This window comes from Chiroxiphia lanceolata, chromosome 17, assembly GCF_009829145.1.
Source record: "Chiroxiphia lanceolata isolate bChiLan1 chromosome 17, bChiLan1.pri, whole genome shotgun sequence".
In the NCBI taxonomy this organism is placed as follows: Eukaryota; Metazoa; Chordata; class Aves; order Passeriformes; family Pipridae; genus Chiroxiphia; species Chiroxiphia lanceolata.
The window spans coordinates 10,031,753-10,055,443 of record NC_045653.1 but is presented as its reverse complement, the minus strand read 5'-3'; the positions used below and the strand labels follow the sequence as shown (position 1 = coordinate 10,055,443).

General features: G+C 41.8%; 3 protein-coding genes across 6 annotated transcripts in view; 2 read left to right on the top strand and 1 right to left on the bottom strand.

Annotated features, from left to right (window-relative positions):
* The window catches only part of DIDO1 (death inducer-obliterator 1), a 54,705-nt gene extending 45,496 nt beyond the window's left edge, over nt 1-9,209 (top strand). For 3 of the 4 annotated variants that reach the window (XM_032705157.1, XM_032705155.1, XM_032705154.1), the window contains exon 17: nt 4,118-8,550. In XM_032705157.1, coding sequence (XP_032561048.1) covers nt 4,118-7,494 — 3,377 coding nt within the window. In that variant the 3' untranslated portion in view covers nt 7,495-8,550. Of the gene's footprint in view, nt 1-4,117 lie in introns of all 4 variants that reach the window. The other variant, XM_032705156.1, reaches the window with a different exon arrangement.
* Nucleotides 9,210-11,342: 2,133 nt separating this feature from the next.
* Nucleotides 11,343-18,418, top strand: TCFL5 (transcription factor like 5). The gene is made up of 6 exons (XM_032705112.1): nt 11,343-12,338; nt 13,024-13,210; nt 13,824-13,983; nt 14,696-14,930; nt 15,309-15,450; nt 16,146-18,418. The coding sequence occupies exons 1-6, from the start codon at nt 11,608-11,610 to the stop codon at nt 16,257-16,259; spliced, it is 1,569 nt and encodes a 522-aa protein (XP_032561003.1). The 5' UTR covers nt 11,343-11,607; the 3' UTR covers nt 16,260-18,418.
* A 267-nt stretch (nt 18,419-18,685) lies between these two features.
* Nucleotides 18,686-23,691, bottom strand: part of COL9A3 (collagen type IX alpha 3 chain) — a 34,060-nt gene continuing 29,054 nt past the window's right edge. The window contains exons 25-31 of the mRNA XM_032705111.1: nt 22,645-22,680; nt 21,245-21,289; nt 20,982-21,014; nt 20,464-20,610; nt 20,048-20,102; nt 19,117-19,299; nt 18,686-18,863 (exon numbers count right to left, since the gene is read on the bottom strand). Coding sequence (XP_032561002.1) covers nt 18,763-18,863; nt 19,117-19,299; nt 20,048-20,102; nt 20,464-20,610; nt 20,982-21,014; nt 21,245-21,289; nt 22,645-22,680 — 600 coding nt within the window. The 3' untranslated portion in view covers nt 18,686-18,762. The remainder of the gene's footprint in view (nt 18,864-19,116; nt 19,300-20,047; nt 20,103-20,463; nt 20,611-20,981; nt 21,015-21,244; nt 21,290-22,644; nt 22,681-23,691) is intronic.

Below are 23,691 nucleotides of genomic sequence, written 5' to 3'. Positions count from 1 at the left end.
GTGAAAATACCAGCTTTCTATTTTACACTTTTTTCTTCTCCATTATAGTTTTCAATTCAAATGAAACTGTTTACCTTAGACTGGAGGTTGGCAAATGTAGCCAAATTTTACTCTTAGTAGAGGCATTTGTAATATCAGCCTGGTTTTGCCAAGTTTCTTATGAGTCAGGTTTTCAAATTTTTAGGCCAAATGGATTAAATACTAGCAGCAGAAACAAGGTTTCAAGGGCAGGCAGGACATGAGATGGAACAGTTTCACAGAAGACCCACTTAGAGTTCTGACATCAGTTCAGACTTGTTGGGAACTCCCATGGTTGCCTTTACCTCACAGCTGGGCCAAGTTGTGTTCGTGTTTTAAAACCAGATCAAAAGAATCAGGTAAGCTGTTCATCTGGGTTTGTGTATGTTTGAAAACCACAGCATGTAATCCACACTTTTTAATGACATCTGATGGAATTCACTGTTTTTTCTTTCTTTGACAATCAATAAAAATATTTTGTGGAACGTGGTCATGGTCTCCTTAAATTTAATCGTGTGCCTTCCAGTAGAGTTTAGCAAGGCCTGGAAAAGCATTACCTTTAGATGGTTTGATAAATATGAGCTGAGGGGGGAGGAGGGAGAGGACAATCAAACCCTGCCACTCCAGAAATTCTAGTTAGAAGATATTCCAGCTTTACCAGCCAGTTCCAGTATGGATTAGGAATTTCTTCTGTTTTCTAATGGACTGGATTTGGAACACAACTGAGGACTTCTGAACTGCATTTAATACCTAGAAGATCTGCAGAAAACTTTGACATGGGTGGCTGAAAAACAGAGAAAAATGGAAGGTTATCCTGATTTATATTTAATTAATCTCAGATATTTATTACCAGATTTTATGTATCATGGGCTCTTCTGCACTGTCTTTTTGCAGTGGTTTACTGTATGTGGATTCACTTTTCTGTTTCACATACACACTTTATTTAGCATTTTCATTTGTAAAAAACAGTACAATCAGGTTTAATTACTGATAGTGATTTACTGAGGGATTTAGTGGCAATGTTGGGAATGTAACAACTGCCTTACATAGTTAAAATAGAGGAATTTTACTACAAGAGCCATTTATCAGCAAAGGATTCCACAAATGCTGATACATCTTTTGGGCAGTTTACAATAGGGACTGTGTTTTTTCATAAAGTACAAAGGCATGAAATCTCCTCATGCTGTTTGCAATGCTCTTAAAAATTGCAACAAAAGGACCAAAATTTTAACTGAACTGTGAATGGAGTTTGGTGTCTTCATCTCAGCAGATCTCGTTAGGAAAAGCAGCAGCTGTAGAAGAACGTGGCATTACCAACCCAGGTTTCTGTGCCAGCCAGTTCCACTCAGCAAAGGAACGTGAACGTGGAGCAGTGTCACAGTGCTGGGAGTGACCTGGAGCCCTGGGTTCAGGGGCACTAATTTGATGACAGTTGTCCGTTGCTCCCGTGATTAATTGGGACAAATGATTTAAATGGCATTGATAAAATACAATGTCTTTTATGGGTCTCTTCAGTTTAAAACTCACCACGGGTGTGCTTCGTCCATTCCCGTGGGTCTGTCGTGGGTGGGCAGAAGTGAGGGTGTGTCTTTAACAGTGCAGGTCACTTCTTACCAGCTGCTGGTGACAGGGAAAGATGTGGCCAATAGACACATAAATATGGCAAAATTGATATATTGGAAAAAAAAATGCATTTAAGGCTAAGAAAACCAAATATTAATCCAGTACTAATATTTAGTATATCCTGTTTTAATGGCTTTAGTTACAGGGTGTAACTCAATAAAACCAGCATGTGGACTTCAAATGCATAATAGGATAATAACTGTTATAAATAATTTAGCACTGAAAGCTTCTAACTCTGCCAGCACAGCTTGCAGCACTTTTAGAATGTGTGTTTGTGAAAGGCAGTCATTGAGCAATAGTGGCAGACTGCAGCCAACATCTTCTTGTTCCTAAAATTAGGCACTTAACCTATTTATGGATATTGAGATAGAAGGGGGCTGACCTTTGAAAGCTGCTCTGGCTGCGTGTCTCCTTTCCAAGAAGCATTTAGTATTTGATCTCTTTGAACTGAGTCAATGTAGGTGCCAGGTTAGGCAAAACTTCTGTATTTGTGTAAAATTCCCGTATAAAAAATGGTAAAATTTTAATGCATTTATTCTATCATGACTAAATTCTAAACAGAATAATTTATAACTAATGGTATTAACTTACTCCTGGAATTTATTGCCTTGAAAGCATATTAAAATTTTACCCTGTTTTATTAGTGACGTGATCTCTGTTTGTTACAGGGATTCAAACCTGATTTCTTGGTAAATGCTGTTTATGAGATATCCTGCCTGATGGATTTTTAAAAGCTGTTTATTTTGGTTATTCAGTGTTTGAGATTCATTGTAACTAATTGCATAAATCACAGGTCTCTGCATGAAAGTCAACAACCAAAACATTAACAATAGCAGGACAGCAAATGCCTACTGGGAGTTTTTGGGTGAACACCAGTTTGTGAGATACTCTACACTGGTCAACACCCACCAACTGGGGAGTCACTGTTCACTAACGTGAACAGAAATTTAGCGAAACAGCTGATGTGGTTTTCTCATTAGATGATAAATTTAAGAGTCCCCGTAAAACTTTGAGTTGGTTCAGCAAAGTAACATGTGTGATGTGTTTTGCTAGAGGAATGTATCTGCTACTACGGGGCTTGGGGTTTTGCGTTGCTATCAAAAAGTTTTCAGTGCTAATAATTAGATATTTTAAAATTATTCCTCAGTGAGCAGTTGGTTTAATAAGAACAAGGAACATATATATAAAACCCTCTTACTTCTGGGATCTTGAATAGAAGGGTCAGTGTGGGTCAGAGCCCTCAGCTGGTAATTTAACCACAGTGAATATTATCTCTTATTTCACAGGTTATTTTGTGTTTCTGTATTACCACTTCCTTGCTGGATGCAAATAATAACTAATGGCACATATGGGGGAAAGACAGTGGCCCTCAAATGAGGACCTTCTAAAGGCCATTAAATCCAGAAGTTAAAAAGGCCTCTCTTTGTACAGATTTTCTACATTTGCCACCACTTTATGTTAAAGGATTCACTCCCTGCCCTTCGTTCTAACCATGTTTATCTGCCACAAGTGCCAGTGGGAACTGTGCATGTAAGAGGAAGAAATGCAATAGAGGAAACAAGCCTACAGACCTTTGCATTTTTCCTCTTTATCAGAAACTTTCCTATCATTTCTTGATCTACTTCTCCGGGGCTTTGAGTCTGAAGCTCTTCACAAAGGACCAGTTCTGCTCATCATGTTTTCTCTCAGATATTAAGGCCTAATATCACTCTGTGTTCTGCAGCAGAGGCTCCAAGGCCAAGTCACCCCTGCACACCATTACTTGCCCAACCAAACACATCTCCTGTGCTTGTTTGGTAAATCAGAGTTTCCCTGCTTCCATCTCCTTTTAAAAAATGTCTAGCTGGGAAAAAAAACCAAGAAGCTGGGAGTAGGTTACCAGCTTTAACTCTGTTTCCAAGCACAGTTTGTTTAATGTTATCTTTTCAGCCATTACTGGTATTTGTTTAACCTGGAGACAGACAAAATATTTATAGACTGGTGTCAATGTGGACTTTTAGCACAGATTATAACACAAACAGCAATGTTTAAGGCAGGTTTTTTCACTTTTCAATATCCCTGTGTATACAGCATATTTGTAAACTATTTAAACATAAATATTTGATTTTTCAGGGGGAGAAGTGGAGGTGGTTGAACAGCAGAAACAATGTAAAAGTACAAAAATATAACAACTTTCTTTTGTTTGAACTTTTGCAGGAATACTTTTTAACAACGATACCTGATGCTGCAATCTTTTATTAAAGATATCAAAGAAGGAATTTAAACTTATTATATAAAAAATATATATAGAGAGAGAAATATAAATGCATATGCTTGTGGACTAATGAAAAATTGCTAATAGGTGATCTGATAGAATTTAGAAAAACTGTTACTTTTATGACTTTTCTAGCTGCCACTATATAACATAGTAAGTTTTTACTGAAAGCATCATTAAAAATCAGGCTTTTACATATGCAATCTTTATGTTCCCTTTCAGGTCTTGAGTCATCTCGGCCAAATTTGATTCTTGGATTGGTTATCTGTCAGAAAGGGAAGCGTCCTGCCACTGGCATTGAGGCAGAAAAGATGGAGGAGAAGCGAAGCAGAACTCAAGCCCATGAGGAGCCTGAACCGTCGCTGTTCTCCAAAGGGGCTGCAGCTTCACAAGAGAAGAAAGCTCCAAAATACACACTTTATTCAGGAGACTCGTCCGTGAGTACAACACCACCTGGATCTCCTCCTCCGCCTCCACCTCCACCCCCACCCATTCCAGACACCTCAGCAGTGACACCTTCAGTATTAAAAATCCTGTCGTCCATTAAGAGTGGACCCACAGCGACTGTGACCCCACTGGCTTCAACTGCTGCTCCTGCCAGTGGCACTGCCACGCACTCGGCATCCTCCAAAACTGCCACGCCCCTTGAGCACATCCTGCAGACCCTCTTTGGGAAAAAGAAAACTTTTGAGCCACTTGCCAAGGATTCTGGAACTGTTCAGTCTTCAAGTCAGGAAGGCCAAGCTGCTGCTGATGGCGGAATGTCAGCGGTTCCACTGTTAGATCCCATTGTGCAGCAGTTTGGGCAGATGTCAAAGGACAGAGCTATAGAAGAGGAGGAGGATGACAGACCATATGATCCTGAGGAAGAGTACGGCCCGGAAAAAGCCTTTGAAATGCAGACTGGTGAAAGTGAAAAGCGATACAATGTGGAAAAGCCATCTAATGCAGCAGAACTAGAGGATGAGGCCTATGATCCAGAGGATGAAACTATCTTGGAAGAAGCAAAAGTTACAGTTGATGATTTACCCAACAAAATGTACACAGACACTAAAAACAGTTCTTCAGAAACACCTGCTTCATACGTGCCTGATTTATCTGCAGCCTCGTCCTTGGTAGAACAGCAGAAAATGTTGGAAGAATTAAACAAACAAATAGAAGAACAGAAAAGACAACTAGAGGAACAAGAAGAAGCCCTCAGGCAACAAAGAGCAGCTGTTGGTGTTTCAATGGCTCATTTTTCAGTGTCTGATGCTTTAATGTCACCACCACCAGCGAAAGCTTCCCTAATAAAGACTGAATTATTCCATCAGGACCAGCAGGCTACACAAAAAGTAGATTTACCTTCATCTTTAAATCAGCAAGCACAAGTTTTAAACCAGGGCTGTGACCCACGACAGAACAGAGATCCTCGCCAGGCTCGAAGGATGGTGACAGAGACTAATGACACTGTTGATTCTCGGATGAAGCCACAGGTGGTACAGAATGAGGTATCCACAAGAGAAGTTGCTCCAGCAAGTTTTCCAAATGCTTTGCAGACTTCACTTGGTAAGGAAGATAATACTTTAATTTCTGCTACTCAGCCTGGTTTTACTGCTGACAATTGGGTTTCAAGTGAACAGGCTTCTACAGTGTCCCAGAAGGAGACTACTAACAGCAAATTTGAACACACCATTCAAGTTACTTTGGAAAACCTGAATCAGACAGCTTCTGGAGAACCCTCTGGATCTAAACCTATACGTAAAGTGCTGCTTCCAACACCTCCAGCTACATCTTTTCAGCCTAATTTCTCCACATCAAATGACAGCCCATCCCTGCAAGATATGCATCAAGTGTCATGGTCAAATGAGTCAAAGGAAGCAATGGGAATGGAATCCTTTTCAAATACAATGTTTCCTCCTCAGGAAAAGGCACCTGGTCACTTTGAACCAGAGACAGGTCTTTCATCAGTGCAATATGATGAACAAAGAAATCCTCAGTCTCATCAGTTTGTAGAACAGACTGACTCCCCACAAGTTCAGAGTGAGGGTGGACCTCCCCCACAGCACTTTGAGGAAAACATGGCGTTTTCTTTGTCTGGGCAGAAAGGAGGGCCTCCACTGATGCTCAATGCACCTGGAGGGCCTCATGGACCTAATTTTAGAGAACCAGCACCACAGTTCTCTGAAGAGCACGGTTTTCCAAATAATGATGGGCAAAGAGGACCTCAGTCTGGAAGATTTGGAGGTCAAAAGGGTCCCCTTCCTTCCTTGTTTTCTGCACAGCATGGACCATCATCATTTTTTGGTGATAATAGGGGCCCTGCCCCTTATCATGGTGGTCCAAGAGGAATGTCACCATCTCATTTTGAAGATCACAGGGAACCTCACATGGAACAAAGGGAATTCTCAGATTCCCAATATGATGAAATGATGGGGCCTCCAGGACAGTTTGAAGGACCAGATTCCCCTCCATTTATGGGAAACAGAGGACCTTCACCTTTTCCTTTTGGAGGTCAAAGACGACCTCCACCAGCTCAGTTTAAAGGACAGAGAGGAGGCCCTCAGTTTGGAGGGCCAAGAGGTCCAGCCCCAGGTCATTTTGGGGGACCAAGAGGGCCTCACCCAAATCAATTTGAAGGGCAGAGGGGTCCAGCTCCAAATCATATGCCTGGTCCAAGGGGACTTTTGCCACAGCCATATGAAGAACGGAGAGGGAGCCCACCACCCAGATTTTCCAACCAGAGAGGTCCAGCACCACATCAGTTTGGGGGACCAAGAGGAGCCCCACCTGCAATGTTTCCAGAGGAAGATGAACCTCCCCCCTCTAGATTTCATTTCCAGGGTCAGTCACCACAAGGTATGAAACCACCACCAAGACCACTCCTGGACCTTCCAAGCCATCCACCAACCCACAGAAAAGAGATGTGGGAGGACGCTGGACCATCTCCATCTCTTTCCAATATGTCTGGACAAGGACCTGAGTCAGAAGGACAGTGGTCCACATCTGACTTCCGAGAAGGCAAAAATCCTGAATATAGAGGCCAGACATTTGAAGGGAGACAGAGATATGAGGGAGGAAATAAAGACAAGGGTTTAGATCAGCCAGAGCCTCAGCAAGCAGACAATCGCCAAGGCAGAGCCTTCGAGGACAGACGAAGGGATCGAGAACACGGCAGACCTTGGGAAAGAGACCGTGGCAGAAACTGGAACAGAGACAGGGACTGGGAGAGACACAGAGACAAGGAGTGGGATAAAAACAGAGATAGGAGCCAAAACAAAGACAGAGACAAGGATTCAGAGCGAGGTAAGGAATGGGAAAGAAGCAGAGACAGAGATAGGACAAGAAACAGAGAGAGAGACTCCTACAGAAGACGTGACAGAGAGCGATCGAGAAGCAGAGACAGGGATCGCGACAGAGAGAAAGACAGGGACCGGGATCGGAGCAGGGAGAAGGAACGAGATCGAGAGAGAGATCGAGATCGCGACAGGGAAAGAGGGAAAGATCGCAAAGACAGGAGTAAGAGTAAGGAAACTGGGAAAGAGCCGAAGCCAGAAACACCGAAGGAAACTCAGAAACCGGTGGAAACTGAAGCTTCATCTTCCAGCAATCAGTCATAGAACGACTGATATTGTACTTCCCACAAATATCCCACTTTTGCAACACAGCAAGGACTGCACATCTTCTGTATATACTGTATATATTCTCACCTTTCCAAAAATACTGTTGTAAAACTAGCCTTACCCAATGGACTGACAAGTTAGCAATTTTTGAACAACTGTGAATGAAAATAATCAGATAGATGAGAAGCAAGAACATATTGGACTTTCACTTGCTGCATTTTGTGCATAATGTTTTTCTTATAAAAATTCACAATGTTACCTGTACTGAAATTTTGTTTTTTTCTACTCGCATCTTTATCTTAAAGTTTCCATTTACAGTACAGAAATGGAAAAAAGTCTAAGAAGAGCATATTGCTTTTTAAGATTATAAAGTTATGTTTTCCAGTAACTTGAATTGTAATTTTATAAGAGAATTTAATCCACACCTGAGGAGCCATACCTTTACATCCCATTTACGTGATATTTTGGTGTCAAAATTGTTCCTACAGCACACACTTTAAAAATGTTGCTGTCGTGTTTCTTTTACAACAGAAGGGTCGTGTATTTAGGAAAGGACTGCAGAAGAACAGTGTTAGTAATTACTTGTGACTGATGGAGGATTTGAAAATGGAATGTTATAAGCTTAAAGTGCACTATCTTCCTTTTATATGCAGGTGTTTTGGTTTGGGAATCCATCTCTTCGGTGTACAGCAAAGAGACAAGTTGTACTTAGTTTATTTTTCATGATGTTTTAAATATCCCATTTTTACAAGCCTGTCATTAAAGAACATACAAGAGTAGCACTTTTATAACCAGCAAAACTTACAAAAGCATCTGGCATTTATTTGAAAAAGGTGAAGACTGCAAATAAATTGGCAAACAAAAGGCAGGAAAAAATTTGATTAAATAGGCCACTGAATCTCTTACTTCAGTTGAACTGATCTGGCAGAGCAATTTTGCTTTTGTTTTGGTTTTGCAGAATTTTGCCACAAACTTAAGAAATGTCCCAATTTGATTGAATTTTTCATTCTAAAAGTACTCTTTCATTCTAAAAGGGCTCTTGAAAAATGAGTGTTACTGGCAGCGTATATAAAACTCTCCACTGAAAAAGATACAGCTGCATTAAACTTTAAATTATTGTGGTACATCATGTTGTGATTGAAGAGGGACATTTTTCATGGTCAAATGCTACTTTTTATGTAGTCCTCAAGTATGTAATTCTAAAGTATGAAATGAAACCCCGCTAATTTATTTGACGGTGTAAATTAACAGTCGGGTAAATATTTTCATTTTTTTGATAAAGTAGTTTTGGAAATGTAAAATTAGATTCCTGTAAACAGTTTTTATCTTGAGGGTTACATCACAGGTAGCTTGCTTGTCACCACAGTCACATTGGTGCATCTTTGAGGTCCTTGTCCATCCAGGGTTTGCTGGCTGAGATGATCTGTGCTCTGGACCCGAGGGAAAACGGTAACATGCAAAGAAATGGTATGAAATGCAAACATCAACTACGGTGTAAGATTTTTTTCTTAACGAGATGTTTCTAATTTAAAGACATACCTAAAAGTATGCAAAAGTAAGTGTGTTTGTTTAGGTTTCCTTGATAGAAATTTCTGTAAATTGTATTTTATATGGCAGAATATATCACTGTACATTAAAATATGGGAGTTCACAGGTTTTTGTTACTGTAAGTAGAATAAACATCTACAGAGAGCTGTTGTCCATTTCTTAAATATGTATGTGTATATTATTTTCTATATCTTGCTACATCTCAACAAACCATGAGAGACTGATGGCACATGGGTCTTGTTTCCTCACAGTTTAACAAGAGATGTCTTGGATGTTTTGCAGGACATCACTACCAACCAATGTTGGACTGTGGGCCCTCTAAAAAACAGGCCAAAATCTATGCTTATGATTCTTCTCTCAGTTCTAAAGCATCCCCTAATTTATTTTGATTTTTTTTTTTTAAACTTGAGTCAGGAAGCTTATGATTTGAAGATTTTACAGAAAAAAATCTAAAGAAAACAAAAAAAAATTAATTCAGGTCAGCTTTGAGCTTAAGAAAAACTTAATTCACGTAGTTTATTATTTCTTGACTTTACATTTTTATGAAATAGATGTGTGGCTTTTCATCTTCTAGAAACTCTCCTTTGGGAGTTTGGGGACTCTTTATGATTTAGGAACAGTAAATACATCCACCCAAAGATCTAGTGGCAAAAAAATCAACAGCATAGACAGGCACTAGTAACTGACTTAAAGCACAGCTTTATATAGTTTACAAGGAGCTGGAATTGGATTTTGCAGCAAGATTCCTGTCTTCTCCACTGCAGCAGTCAGTAAAAGCCAGGCTGAAACCAACACAACAATTTAACTCAATTTACAGAGACTAAAAATGGTTCTGAGTGATTGTCCTGCATTGCAGGAAAGAGAAAAACAATTCTCTTTGTCCAAACTTCTGATTAACATGAAAGAACTCACTATTTTGAGCTTTTGTCTATGTTTGTACTAAGCTAAATTAACTTTCCCGAGAGTATTTTGCTAAACCTTTCCTCTGTAAAAGCCTCTGGAAGGTCTAGAACAATGTAAACAGAACTATTATTATGTCTGTAAAAGGCTGTAGTATTCCAACTGTGAGCATTGTAAAGGGGAACGTGCAGGAGGATTAGAGAAGGAGGAAAGTGTGTATTGAGTTCAGTGTGCCCAAAACTCTTTTAAAATTTCTTAAAATGTCAAAGTCATCAGTGAGGCTGTCAGACTTTGGCTACACCTCATGGAATATGGTACACTTGGACATGGGAATGCCTTGATTGAATATGCAGTAAACATTTTATTTTTTTAACCCGAAGGGGATAAGGTTTTTATAAAGTATTGAAGCTGAGGGTTTATTCTGGTTGTGAGCTGGAGTGGCATTTTTGTGCCTTTCATGCTTTAGGATTTTTCTAGGATGTGTCTTCTGTAATGGGCATCTGGTTTTAATTCTGAAATTATGGGACAGGACCACTTTTTAAGTCCAGAAAAGTGAAAGGTTTTAAAGGCATTTTGGAATAACTTACTATCAAAAGACACTTTTTAAACACTGACGAACTATTTAAGCCTTTATAATTTAGTAACATAATCTTGCAGCAGGAAATTCAGGTCTGTGGACTCCGCTGTAGGAAGGAACCCGCTGCCCCTCAGTGCTTCACAGAAACGTTCCTGAGAAAGGGAAAAAAACCTTTATCCAGCAACGATGAAACAAACGATTCTGGATGACTGTCCTGCATCGCAGCAGAGAGAAAAACCATTCTCTGGCTTTGTCTAAACTTTTGATTAGCATGAAAGAAGGCTGAGCAGTAAATAGTCGCAATTCGTTTAAATCCCCCGTGGGCTAAGAGCGTGTGCTCGGCCAGCGCAGCCACGAGTCAGCTCAAATAGCAAAGCGTGCGCCCGGAACCTGAAATACGCATGTAAACACGCCCTGCACGCTCATGTTCTCTTTCCTTATCTCCTCACAACACCGATAAGTGCTGGGTTTTACCAGGCCCGGGGCTTTAATCTGAGCCTCGGACGAAGCCCCCCCTGAGGGGCGGGAAGGGGGGGGGGCTCCGCCTGAGGGTCGCTCGCGGGGCCGCGCGCGGGGCCGTGGCGGTTACGCGCGGCCGTTGGCGGCGGCGCGCGGCGCGCTCGGGGCAGCGCTCGCAGCGCTGAGGGGGCCGCGCGTCCCCTCCGGCCGCCCCCGCCCGGCCCTGCCCGCCCCGGCTCCCCCCGAACGCCGGGGCCCCGCTCCCGCCGCCCGGGCCCCGCCTCAGGGGGGTGCCAGGCCGCAGAGTTTGCCCGCAGCCTCCCCGCCGAGGCCGCGGGGCGGGGACAGGTGAAGGCCGTTTGTCGTGAGCAGCTGTGCTGGAGGGGGAGGGCGGGTCTCACCTTTTCGGGGGGGGAGACATGGTCAGGGTGTCAGGTACCCCGCCAGCGGCAGCTTGGTCCCCGCCCTGTTAACCTCGCGAATCAGTGTTAAGTGCAATTTTTTGTTGTTTTGTTTTGTTGTTTTGTTTTTCTTTGTTTTTTTTTTTAATGGATAGCACAATTCTTGAAGGTGGTGTGGTTTTCTGTTGAAGGGGACATTGGTAACTGATTAGGTTTGCTGTAGCCATGTCAGGATCAGCCCCCGAGGAGCCTCAGACCATTCCTCAGAGCCCAGCTAGTGCTCCTGACCCCGCTCCCGTTGCTGTCGGACCTGGAGGCTCAAGTGACAGTTCCTTTGGTGAGCAAAACCTTGGCTTCGCCACCCCTGAGGCCAGCCTGGTGGAGATGATGGACATTGAGTACACCCAGCTGCAGCACATACTTTGCTCGCACACGGAGGCCCAGAGTAGTGAAGGTGAAGTGGAAGCCAGGCTCAGCGCTTTCTCCTCGCCTGGTCCCTCTGCAGACCCCCCTCTGCAGCAGCCCTCCCCCAGCACCAGTCAGGACGGGGGCTCGTCCAGCAGCTCTGGGAACCAGTCGGTCTGCCCAGTTACCTGCCAGTCAGGGTTACCTTGTGACAGCTATTGGCCGAGTTCTAACCCACACTTGGGCTATGCTGACTTGCAGGAGCTCAGAATGATGTTGCTTAGCGAGTCCAACCTCCCTCTGAACCAAAGAGAGAAAGCACCCAACAGTAGCTCTGTAGAAGTCTCAGGATGCAGTGTAGTAAAAGCTAAACAGGGTGAAAATTTCTTGGGGGACAATAAAGAAAACATATTTGTTGAAAATTCGGCACTGGCACCAGAGCTTAGATCTAAACCTGCAGTCAGAGCTCGGTTGGAAGACAGATTCAACAGCAGCCCGACAGAAAACCCCAGATGTCAAGAACCCCAAGAATCTGGAGTAACTCTTAACAAGTGTGTTGCAATTACTTTATGTTGTTAAACTATGTATCGTATAGTTCAAAACTGATTTTCTAAGTGAAACCTAAGGACGGTACTTTTTTTAATACATGAGGAGGATGGGTTGGGCTTTGTTAAACTGTGCCATCAAACGTGGATGCAACTCTGCTGAGCTCAGCTTAGGCCCCTCTGTGTATTGCATAAATGGTACAGCATGTAGTTCCAAAATTAATTACTTTACAGCTTTATTCTTGATAACATGTACTGTAAATAAAGGCGAGAGAACAATGCCTAGTTTTAATATGGAGCTTGCTAAAAGCAAAGTAGATTTTTGATCATTATAATAAGAGTGATTGATTAGTGTTACAATGTGGAGGCCTGACAAGGGGGAAAACTTTGAGCCAAAATGTTGTTTTACAATCTAGCCCTGTAACTGTCTTAGTGTGCTGATAAATGTTGTATTGAGGTGTGAAGTGAACTGTTATTGCACAGAATAAAATATCTTCTCAGCTGATTTCCCTTTTCTTTCTTTGGTCCCTGAAGTGGGCAATATGGCAATAACAGTGATTCCTGTTTACAGTAAATGGAAGTGGTTTCTTAGTGGTAGTTACTAGAAAGATGTGTAGCTGTACATTTTTCTGCACTCATTTTCAAGCAGTCAGCCTGGTATGTTTTCTGTTTGTTTGTTTTTGTTTTTAAGCTTAGTGACACTGATTCGCCAGCCCTCAGAAGTGGTGGGTGTTCCTCTTCACCAGCAAGGGAACAGGTGTGCTGCACTTGGGAAAAATAAGGCTGCACCTGCCACACATTCCTTGCCATTCACGTACCCGTTCTTTACCATGAATGCATGTTCTGCTGCTGGAAGTGCTAATCCTTCCCAAGCACAGGTAACTCTACTCTGCCAAGTTCAAATGCTGATAATATTAACTTCTTAGGTGTAAAATAATTGTGAAGGTTTGGGGTAAAGTGTGGCTGGCTTTGAATAGGGATGATCAGAATGATCTGTAATGCAGTTAATTTAAACATCTTTTAAATATACTCAAGTCAGTTGTGTGGCATTTGTAATTTTTTGTAATTAGTAGTTACCTGCATCCCAGTAATGAGCAGTAGGCCATTAGATTTCTTTTTTTCTGGAGTTTATCCATTTATCATCGGTTTCATCTGTGCAAGACAAGAAGCAGCCATTTAGTAGCATTTTCTACAGTTTATTTTGATGATAAAAATATTTCCCCCTCCACAACTTGCAGTAACCTCTGAAGCAAAAGTGATAGAATGGCACTCAGAAATATCAGAGGTATCCCCAAAAATCACCAGTCTATCAAAATCCCATGGTTACATGTGGAAGTATTTGGGATTTATTCTGGCTAAAGAAGTAACTTAAGAAGTTAACATGAACATATCAAAATAGGTGGGTTTTGTTTCTTGGTTTTGATTGGAGTTTTTTTGTTTGGTTGGGTTTTTAATGGATATAGTCCTGTATTTCCTTTTTGATTTTCACAGACCTGTGGAACATCTTGCACTATTTTGGAAGCTGCCAAACATCAAGACCTTGGGATACCCAAGACGTTCCCTTTCCTCTATCAGGAAGTTGAATCCACAAAACAGACAGTAGGTGCTATAAATAAAGCTTTGCCTGAGGAAGTTTGGATTAAAGTTGGAGGTAAATCATTTATCTTCTTTTCACTTAGCTTTCTCTTGGCCTTCAAATCTTCATTTTTGTCCTGAATTTGTGTCTTTTCTGGAATGAATATGATTTTAGTGTAGGATGTAGGAGGTGAGGGTTTTATGGCAGAGATGTGCTGTGGGCAATATGGGACTTAGATTTTTCCAGAAAAATTCAAGACCTGTTAGTTTAGCTATACTTTCAAAATTGTTTAGCACTTCTAGCTTGAAGTGAGGACAGTCAAGGTTACAAAGTACCTTTGAAAATCTGGGCCTTGGGTAAGCAACTGGTTTCTTCAGAATCATAGAATCACTAAGGTTGGAAAAGACCTCCAAGATGATCAAGTCCAACCTTTGACCAAATACCACCAAACCACAGGGCAAAGGGGCACATTTTGTGACCCCTGAGCTGATACAGCAGATCCAGTCAGTACCAAACTAAAGGACATTTTAAGGATTGCCCCAGGTGCTCACCAGGCACAGTCTCAGTGGGCTCTCTGAGAAAATAGAAGCTATGTGGATTTTGGAATAGCAAGCAGTGCCTTAGGGCTTCTGAAGGACTTGTAAGAGTCAATCTAGGCTGGCAATAAAGCTTCAAGGATTATTCCACAGAAATAAAGCGACAAAAAAACCCCTCCACGATCACTATTTTCATGTTAGTGGGAGGGTTACAAATAGCTGGTTCTTTTCCTCTTTGTTTTCCCAATAAGACACCTTATGCAAGCAAGCCATAAACAGAAGTTGCAGCCGAATAAACCCGTTGGATCCAAACATGGATCGCAAACCTCTCGGTGAAATTCGAAATGCCCGGGACAACAGCCAGGGCAGTGGAGCTGCCCAGGGCCCCTGGCAGTCAGCACAGCCTGGCTCCAGTGTCCCAAGTGGAACACAGGATGGGAGTGCTCAGCGCAGGGAACGACACAACCGCCTGGAGAGAGACAGAAGGTAATTCTGTGAGCTGAGGCCTTGCAAAGGCTTTTGAAACCTTGATACTGTGATCATCCAGAGTAAACGCGGATGTGACATGTTTCATGTTAGCTCCAAGAAAAAAGCAAAGCAGGTGGTGGGGGTTTGGTGTTCCTTAGAGGGAAAATACGTGTATGTTTCGTTGTGGTTGTCTTTGTTGTGTTTTTACTCTCTAAACAAACAGAGAGAGATTTCAAAACATTTCACCCATTCTATAAAGATAAGGTAACTTGTGTGTAGCATGACTGATACGTGAAGCTTGTAGCAAACAAAAAGAAGTCCGTGGCTGGTAGTCTTCCTTTTGTTTTTGTTTTTCCCTTCCCTCTGGCCCTGGTTGATAACCTCCAATGTTTGCAGGCGCAGGATCCGGGTTTGTTGTGATGAGCTGAATCTCCTGGTTCCATTCTGCACGATTGACACTGATAAGGCAACAACTTTGCAGTGGACAACTGCATTCCTGAAGTACATTCAGGAAAGGCACGGCGACTCTCTGAAGCAGGTTTGAAATCTGATTTATTTTTTGAGCTTGTGGAAAATGTGAAATATTTTAAAGCTGTAGTGTCTAACGTATATGGAATGCTTATTCTTGATGCTGTTTGTGAAGGATCCACCATAACCTTGAACCTTCCTTTAAATTTTTGGGTTTTTACTGGTTCAGTTCACTAGTGAGAAATGATAGGCTGTCCTCAGTCAAGGTTTACAAATCAGATTTTGAAGTCAATATTTTTTTCTTTTAGCTACCCAATTCCTGAGCGTGATCCTATTTGGAAAACAATATTAGAATTAAGGTCCTCTTCAGTCATTCCTCCCCTCATTCCTTTTCTCTATTTTTTACCACTTTCACAGTCTTCTAATTGTTTTTTATGAACTATGAGTTCAGGGATGGATTTACAGTTACATGCCCACACTGTCTCAGAGTAGGTGAGTGTAAAGGGTTACCTGTCCTATAAGAAGCTCCCATGCTCCACACCAGTAGTTGCAGCTCCAGAGTAATTCTGGCTCTGCCAAGAATTTTAAGACATAGAGTGTTTATTGGAAAAGCTGCTTGTCTAGATCCTGATATAGCCCTCAGCACTTCCTACTGAAGAGCTTTATTTTTCCAAAACACCGATGAAACAAAAACATCCATCCCAAGTAAATATTTACAATAAATGTAGTTGTTATTTATTCTTTGTATTTTGATTTTTTTTTTAGGAATTTGAGACTGTGTTCTGTGGTAAAACAGGCAGGAGACTAAAAATAGGAAGACCAGACTCATGTGTAATGTGTCCAGCGCAGGAAAACCGCACGGCTATGGAGACCAAATAGTCAGCCCTGACCACCTTGAATTGTGTGACAATGGTCCAAACTGTATTTTATTCTTTCCATTTACATGCTGAATATGGATTGTGAAATGTAACTTGTAAATATATATAAATAGAGCTTTAAAGAAAATGTTCTTTATTGAAAATGGAAATGGAAGTTAAGTTTCCCCCAGCAAGGGAAACTAGTGCCCTGTTCAAGAGGCTTTGGGACCAGAAGCTACAAGAAAGTATTTTTACCCTTTAGTTTTACAAAATTGGTTTGTCATCCTGCTTTGGGGTTTTATTTAATTGTTTGGTTTTGCTTTTTTTTTTTTTTAAATATGATCCAGTACAGTTAGGCAGAGTTATAGACTATCCATCTGTCCTGTTATTTGAATGGCTAGATGGAAACATACTCTTCCACTGCAAAGAAAAACTAAGGTTACCATATTATAATGACCATTTTCCCGTTAAAAATGTAGAGGTTATATTAGATATTTGAGCAAGTGCTTAGTTTCTAAATTGTGCATATTATGAATTTTCCATTTGCACACATATTTAACATACTTGGCCCCAAAGAGTATTATTTTTAATGTCTGTCACACAACTGTCCAACAGGTTCTTGTATTGTTAAACCAAGAGTGGCATATTGTAAACAGTAGATATTTAAATGCACAAACTATTTTTATATTTAAAGAAAAATATGACACTTTGTTCTTAGGCTTTGGCATATAGGACAGAAATAGAACAGTGTGTGAGCTGAGAGTGGCTTTATTAATTTTTTTAAAATAGATGATGCTAGCAAGTTTTAAAGTATAAAAAGGTCTACCACAATTAATACTGGTTTAAATCACGGATAAGGACAATTTTGCAGCAATTTATATCCAAACAATCCTAGTAAAACCAGTTCTGGAAAATGGAGTTCAGCTGAGTTAACTTGATGTGTAAATGACACAACATCACAAAGAAAAGGTTAAAAAAAATCTCCTTTTATTTTTACAACAGTTCATTGCAGGTGGTTTTGGATGGACTTTAGAAGAGCATCCTTTCTTACATGGGGTTCCATCACAATTACTGTGCAAATAGCTTAAGTAGAGGTCATGAAAATGCTGTTACTTCATTTCTTTTATTATCATATGGAAATATACAAAAATTCTTCCCTCAAAATTAAATATATACATTACACCTTTTGCAGAATTTGATTGCAAGAGGATTATTGTTTCCTAGTCTTGGCAAATATTTGAGGTGCAATCTGAAAATTGCTAAGTGACAGCATATGTGTAAGTGATGGTCATTACTTCGGCCAGAATGTTAAGATATTAAAATACAGGATATTTAAATGCATGATTTCCACTTGATAGAAGAGGAAGTTTGGTGCCTGAGTACCTTAACAACGTGTGTCTTTGTGCACAAACCTGCAGAACTGAAATCAGTTGCAGCAGCACCAAGGGATTCAACTGGAAAGGCTCAAACTTTTATAGCAAGAAGTCGTGATCTTTAGTGTATGGGGGGGTGATGGTGAAAAGGAACAATGCTTCCTCTTGCAGGACTCTTGAGCAAAAGGAGAAAGGAAAGGTGAGGTTGTTTAGCAGTAAAAAGTCTGGAAAATAATTGGGGGGGAGGAAAAATACTCATAAAGCATCTTTTAATTAAAGTTTTCACCTGATGCTTTCTTTTTCATAGAACTGTGTCAAAGTCTCCACTTAACAGAAGGAGCATCTGTCCATTTAGCACTAGGAGGATTCTGTTTTCTTACAATGCACTGTTTATTTAAATATTCAGTCACTTCTTCACTTCTTGTACTGTTGGTTTATGATTTTTTGGAAATTGATGCAGCAACAGCTCCCATGCAAGCCGACGTGTCACATATTCCTGGAGTTCCCTGAGCCCCAATAGTACCAGGAGTACCAGGATCCCCTGGCAGGCCGGGTTCACCCTGAGCCCCATCACGGCCGTTTTTAGTAATTCCAGGCACACCAGGTGGTCCTAAACAAGAAAGGGGGAAAGATTACATGAAGTATTTCCATCTCTTCTTTTTTTATTTTTTTTTTAAATTTTTATTTTTAATATATGTATATATGTGTTGCTTTTAGAGATCTTAATATACTTTGAGTGTCTGTACATCACACTTGTTATGGCCTGTTGAGTATGAGGTGTTTTCAATAAATTTACCCTGAATCTGAAGTTTTGCATTTTTTTTATGCCTGAATAATTTGGTCAAGGGGTGTCCTGTCTGTGTGAGCTCACAGCTTACTTATTGTGACAGTAGGTGTGGTCACAACTGTCCCTCCTTCCTTGTCACCAGCTTGTTCCCCAGTGGGAGGCTGTGGCCTTCAGCAGCTTCAATTCACTGCACCTCCTCAAGTCAAGTTGTAATTAAGATTCTGAGTAACAGAAGAGTGGTGATGATAATCTACTGCCAGCTCTATGCAGAGCTGTCCCTAGGAGTTGGACTCGATGATCCTTGTGAATCCCTTCCAACTCAGAACAGTCTGTGATTCTTAAGCCTCTGCTTTAGTGATGGAGTGTTAAATCATTTGCACAGCCTTACCTTGAAGTCCTTGATCACCATCAGGCCCATCAATACCTTGACCAACAGGTCCTTTATCTCCCTTTTCACCAGTGTCACCTTGAATATAAACAGTTTCAACAGTGAGTTGTGCACTGGAGCCAAGGACAGGAAGGGGAGAGACCAAGAGGAGCTAAAAATTCTCAGGACATTAGTTGGATCTCTGCTTACAGGGCATCCCCAGAGATGCAAACCCCCCTCTAGAACTCCATGGAGGCCTGATCTCCTTTCCCCCACTGCTGAATTTAGTACAGTTTTGCAATTTATTTCGGTGGGCATTAAAGAGAAGCAGGTTGCTTTAGTCTTAACTTACCTCTGGGACCAGGATCTCCCAGCTCTCCTGTTGGCCCTCTGTATCCAGGGGGACCACGAGGACCAGGATGCCCAACACTTCCCATTGCTCCAGGAGGACCTGGGGGCCCGGCTGGGCCAGGCCGACCCGTCATTCCAGGGGACAAGGGCTTCCTCAGATTAGCAGCTAACTGTGCAATTTGCTCTGAAAAACACAATGAAAAACTGCATGGCCAACATTTTCACTCTTTGCTTGAGCAAAGATCTTCCTGCCACTGCCACACACTTACTGCTTCTGGCAGAAGGAAACACTGAGTCTCCTCTCAGCCCACCTGTAGCTTTTTGGGGTTTTTTTATACTACACAGAGGGATTTTCATCATAAATCTGCAGGTTTTTAAGCCACTGATATTTCCTGTTTCCAAAACCACTTTAAAACGACATCAAGTATTCTAACAATTGATGCTTAAATAATTAAAACAAGTTTTCTAAAGCAAACTTTCAGAGTTTAACCTCATCCCAAATGGGGAATATAACCTCCAAATGCAGAACAGTAGCTCTGAAGGAAGAAGGACACTCTGGGGGGCTCTGCTCCAAGGAGATGGGGTGCACTGAGGAGAGAGAGGAGGTGGGAGCTGAAGTCCAGAATGACACAGGTTAGGGCAGGCAGACACTCACACAGCCTGTGCTGGCACAATAGTCATGTCATCAAAGCTGCTTTCAGTGCACTTTGTCTGTTGCCAAGATAAATCATTGAAAAATACTAATTTTAGAACAATGAAAGACATCCCAGAAACAAGGTGACCTCCTGAATAATTTCCCTGCATTAAAGGTCAAAGTATTTTTTCTTATCCAGACAGAAAATTAACAAATCTCAGGAGCTATCTTATGTTCAGGATCTACTCATCTTCAGCTAATATGGCAATTAAATCAGTTTTCTCTCAGTGATACTCACCATTTATCATTTCCCCGCAGAGTTCTCTGATATGTTGTTCACTGGCCTCTTTGCCCTGCAATTAACAGAAGAATTTGTCCTTGTACAAATCATGTTATCAATAATCATCCCTGGCAGAAGCTTCAGGACACAAAATACATTTCCAGCAGCTCAGGAAGAAGCACAGGATCCCACATGGAGAGGAGTGGGTTCTTTCCCCTCTTCAAAAGATGACAGCTTCAGTTCAGAACTCTGTCATAGTAACAGCAGAGATTAATTTTAATGTTAGGTCAGATATTTAATCTGGGGCTTATTTGGCCTTACTTTTGCCTGCTGAAACACAGGACCTTATTTTTTGAACATACATCCAAACCCCACGATCCATTTATTCACTTCACAGGCTCCCTGACTGTGCCCTAGAAGCAGAGGACACTTACAGGAGGTCCAGGTTTTCCCGTGATGCCAGGAACACCCTGCACCCCCTGATGGCCCATGGGCCCCGGATGTCCTGGGATTCCTGGTGCTCCAGCTGTCCCATTAGGTCCTTGGGCACCTTTTGGACCAAGTTCTCCTCTTTTTCCTGGCTGTAACGAGACAAAAAAGGCAAAAACCACTGAAAACTGAAGATATGATCCATTGTTTTCTCCTGGTCATTAGTTAAGCCTTTTGTCAGGTTTCCCTGACTGACCTGGCTGATATGTCAATTCTTACATCCTGTGGGTGGTTTTACACATAAACAGTCCTTACTGCAGCAAAATCATCAAACATATTCCAGTATTTTGAATGCTACAACCCCCTGTCATTCTCACAGATCCTATAGCATGACTGTGAGGAAAACATGTTTCTAGGGAATGGCATCAGAATTTAACTTATTGACATATATCATTGAAAGATGCAATAGTCATGTTTACTTCCAAACCTTCTGGGGCATGAGCCCTCAGTGTCTGACACATACCTCTCCTTTTTGGCCAGGGGGACCAAAGGGACCCTGTTAGAAAGAAAAGGGAAATAAGAAAGAATGATCCATTCAGCAAATGCATCTCTGAAGCCCAACCTCCCAAGCTGCAGGAAGCTCTCCAAGGCTTGGGTTGCCTTCTCCTTTTCACAGCAGGGTTGGAGATCTTGGATGATTAATTCTGACTGACCATATTGATACATGGTTTTCTAGACCCCTCTGTTATCTGAGGAGTCAATCCTGCTGAACTTGAGGACACCTACCAGCTCTCCTTTGTCACCTGGGAGGCCATCGGCTCCAGCAATGCCCTGAAAAGGAGAGATCAGAGTTAACACTGCACCTGCTGATGCACAAGGACAGTGTTGCTGACAGTGAGGCTCACCCTGAGACTTGGATAACCTCAGTGCCTAAGGGAGATGGGGTCTCTTTGCAGATTATACAGCTGCTCCAGCAATAGGAAGTTCCCTCTTCCCAAGGCTGAACTCCACAGTAGGTGGCACAAGGACTGGGTGCCCTTTGTGACAGGCTGGGACTTGGCTGAAAGGCTGAATTCATACAGATGAGATCCCTGGTGGGGTGGCCATGAAAGACCCACAGGCTGTCCTTGAATAGTGAATCTAATTTCAGGTTCCCCAGCTCTATGTCTCATAGAAAATGTGGGTTTGCAGCCACAGCCAAATGTTCAGTGTCCTTGTTCTTTAGGCTTCCTGAGCAGAGTCAGCTGCAGAACATCTTCATCCCACCCTTAAACTGCAGTGATCATCACTTGGTGAGGATCCTCCCTCTCCTCTGTCTGGGGACTGTGAGAGTGGCTAAAGCTCTGGTGACATCCCTTTTAATAGCCAGGAGGAGGAGCATCAATTTGCTGATCCCCTCCACTCAGCAGCAGCAGTGTGTGCAATTTGAACATCACTGGGGGGGACATAAATCACTGCAACCTGCTGCCACCGGCCCTGGGGCACTGCCCCTGGGGAACACAGAGCTGGGTTATTATACCACAATTAGAGCAGACAATGAGCTTGTTATGGTGACTCGATGGCTTTCCAAAGGAAATAATTTCAAGACAAACAGAGAGTAGGTTGGTCTTTCCCTTAGCAACAAAACGTAGACCACACAGACACTGACATCGGTAAACAAAACCAGCAAGGCTTGCTAGAAAAGCCTCCTTTTCTGTAAAAACACAGTCATGCATTAATGAAAGCCATATATTTGAAGAAAACTGGCTCAAAAGCTCATTGCTGAGATTAAACTGACTATGGAAGTTGAGCAGCAAAAAGTAAAATATTAAATTGGTCCATTACTGTGCCAAGCTTTGAGTTTAGGACAAAATCTTCCTCATCAGCCACATGGATTTCAAGGAAAAGCTGCACTTCTAAACTTAACTCAGGAGGAATGTGATGTGAGGAGCTCCTACACAGATGCCTCGTGGCTACAAAACACACAGCAAGGGTCTAGTGTTTTTATCACAGCATGTTCATGAGTCTCCATTAGAACAGCCTGCATCTGTGCCAACAGGAAAAATGGGACCAAAGAGAGTTTTGTTGGTGCCTGCTGCAGAATATTTTCATTTGAGGGAGAAAAAGCAGTTTGTACTGTTCTAAGGCTGTCCCTGAGGTTTGGGTTAAATGCCTCTGCTGACAACAGCACAAAAGTTATCACTTACCTGGTTACCTTTGGGACCAGGAACACCAACAGGACCCTGTGAATAAGAGAAAGAAGGCAAATGAGCTCAAACTGTTATTTTCCTGTGAATTCCCGGTGTAGTCAGACACTCATTCAGCAAGGGGTTGGATTTACTCACAGTATAAAATGGACAAGACCATTTTTGTACCATAAGGGCAAAAAGTCAGGATGGTTTTTCAAGGCTTCATTAGACTTCAGTTTTTGTGGGATTTAGAATTAGGTGTTCCCAATTATGAGACTCATGGAACAACACAGCCATAGGAATAAAATACATTTAGATGATGAACTGACTATCACACCAGGAATAATCCAGGCAACTTGAAAAATCCTTCCAACTTTACCTACCTGGCATTCACAGAGAGAGACATTTTCAGCCCTATTTGTGATTTTTCTGCTCCACAAAGCAGAACCAACAAGGAGTTCAGGAAAACCCCAATTTTTTTTTCTCTACTGCAAAATCTACGTGGGAAATTCCATCATTTTACCCTTGAAAGATGATTCCTACAGGACATTCATCCATCTGGCATCTGTGAACTGATCCTGTTTTATTAACTAGATCTGGAGATGGCTCAGCAGAACAGAATCTTCGAGGAGGACAAACACATAGAACAAGGACATGTCATTTTGCTCAAGTCAAGCACTAAGTTGGAAAAAGGGGGGGATTTCTATTAAAGGAAAATAACTGTCAGCAAAACATAGAAATGCAGAAGTGGCTACAGCTATTTATAACTCCCAATTTATGTTTGCTGATGACAAAGGCAATATATTCTTTTCTGAACATTATCATCTAGATTTACACCTCTGGTTTCACAGAGTCCCAAGGCTCCATGAAAGTTTATGGCAATGAAACACAGTTCAGTCACCAAAGACCATGCCCTGCCAGGAACACTCCCTTAGAGAGCAGCTTAGCCCAAAGGATTTTCATTCAAAACTGTGAATTACTGCAGCAGTAATTCCAAGCACCAGGAACAAGTGACAGGAGTTTAGGACTGCCAGCTCCAAGCCCTCAGTGTGTGTCAGTTAAACA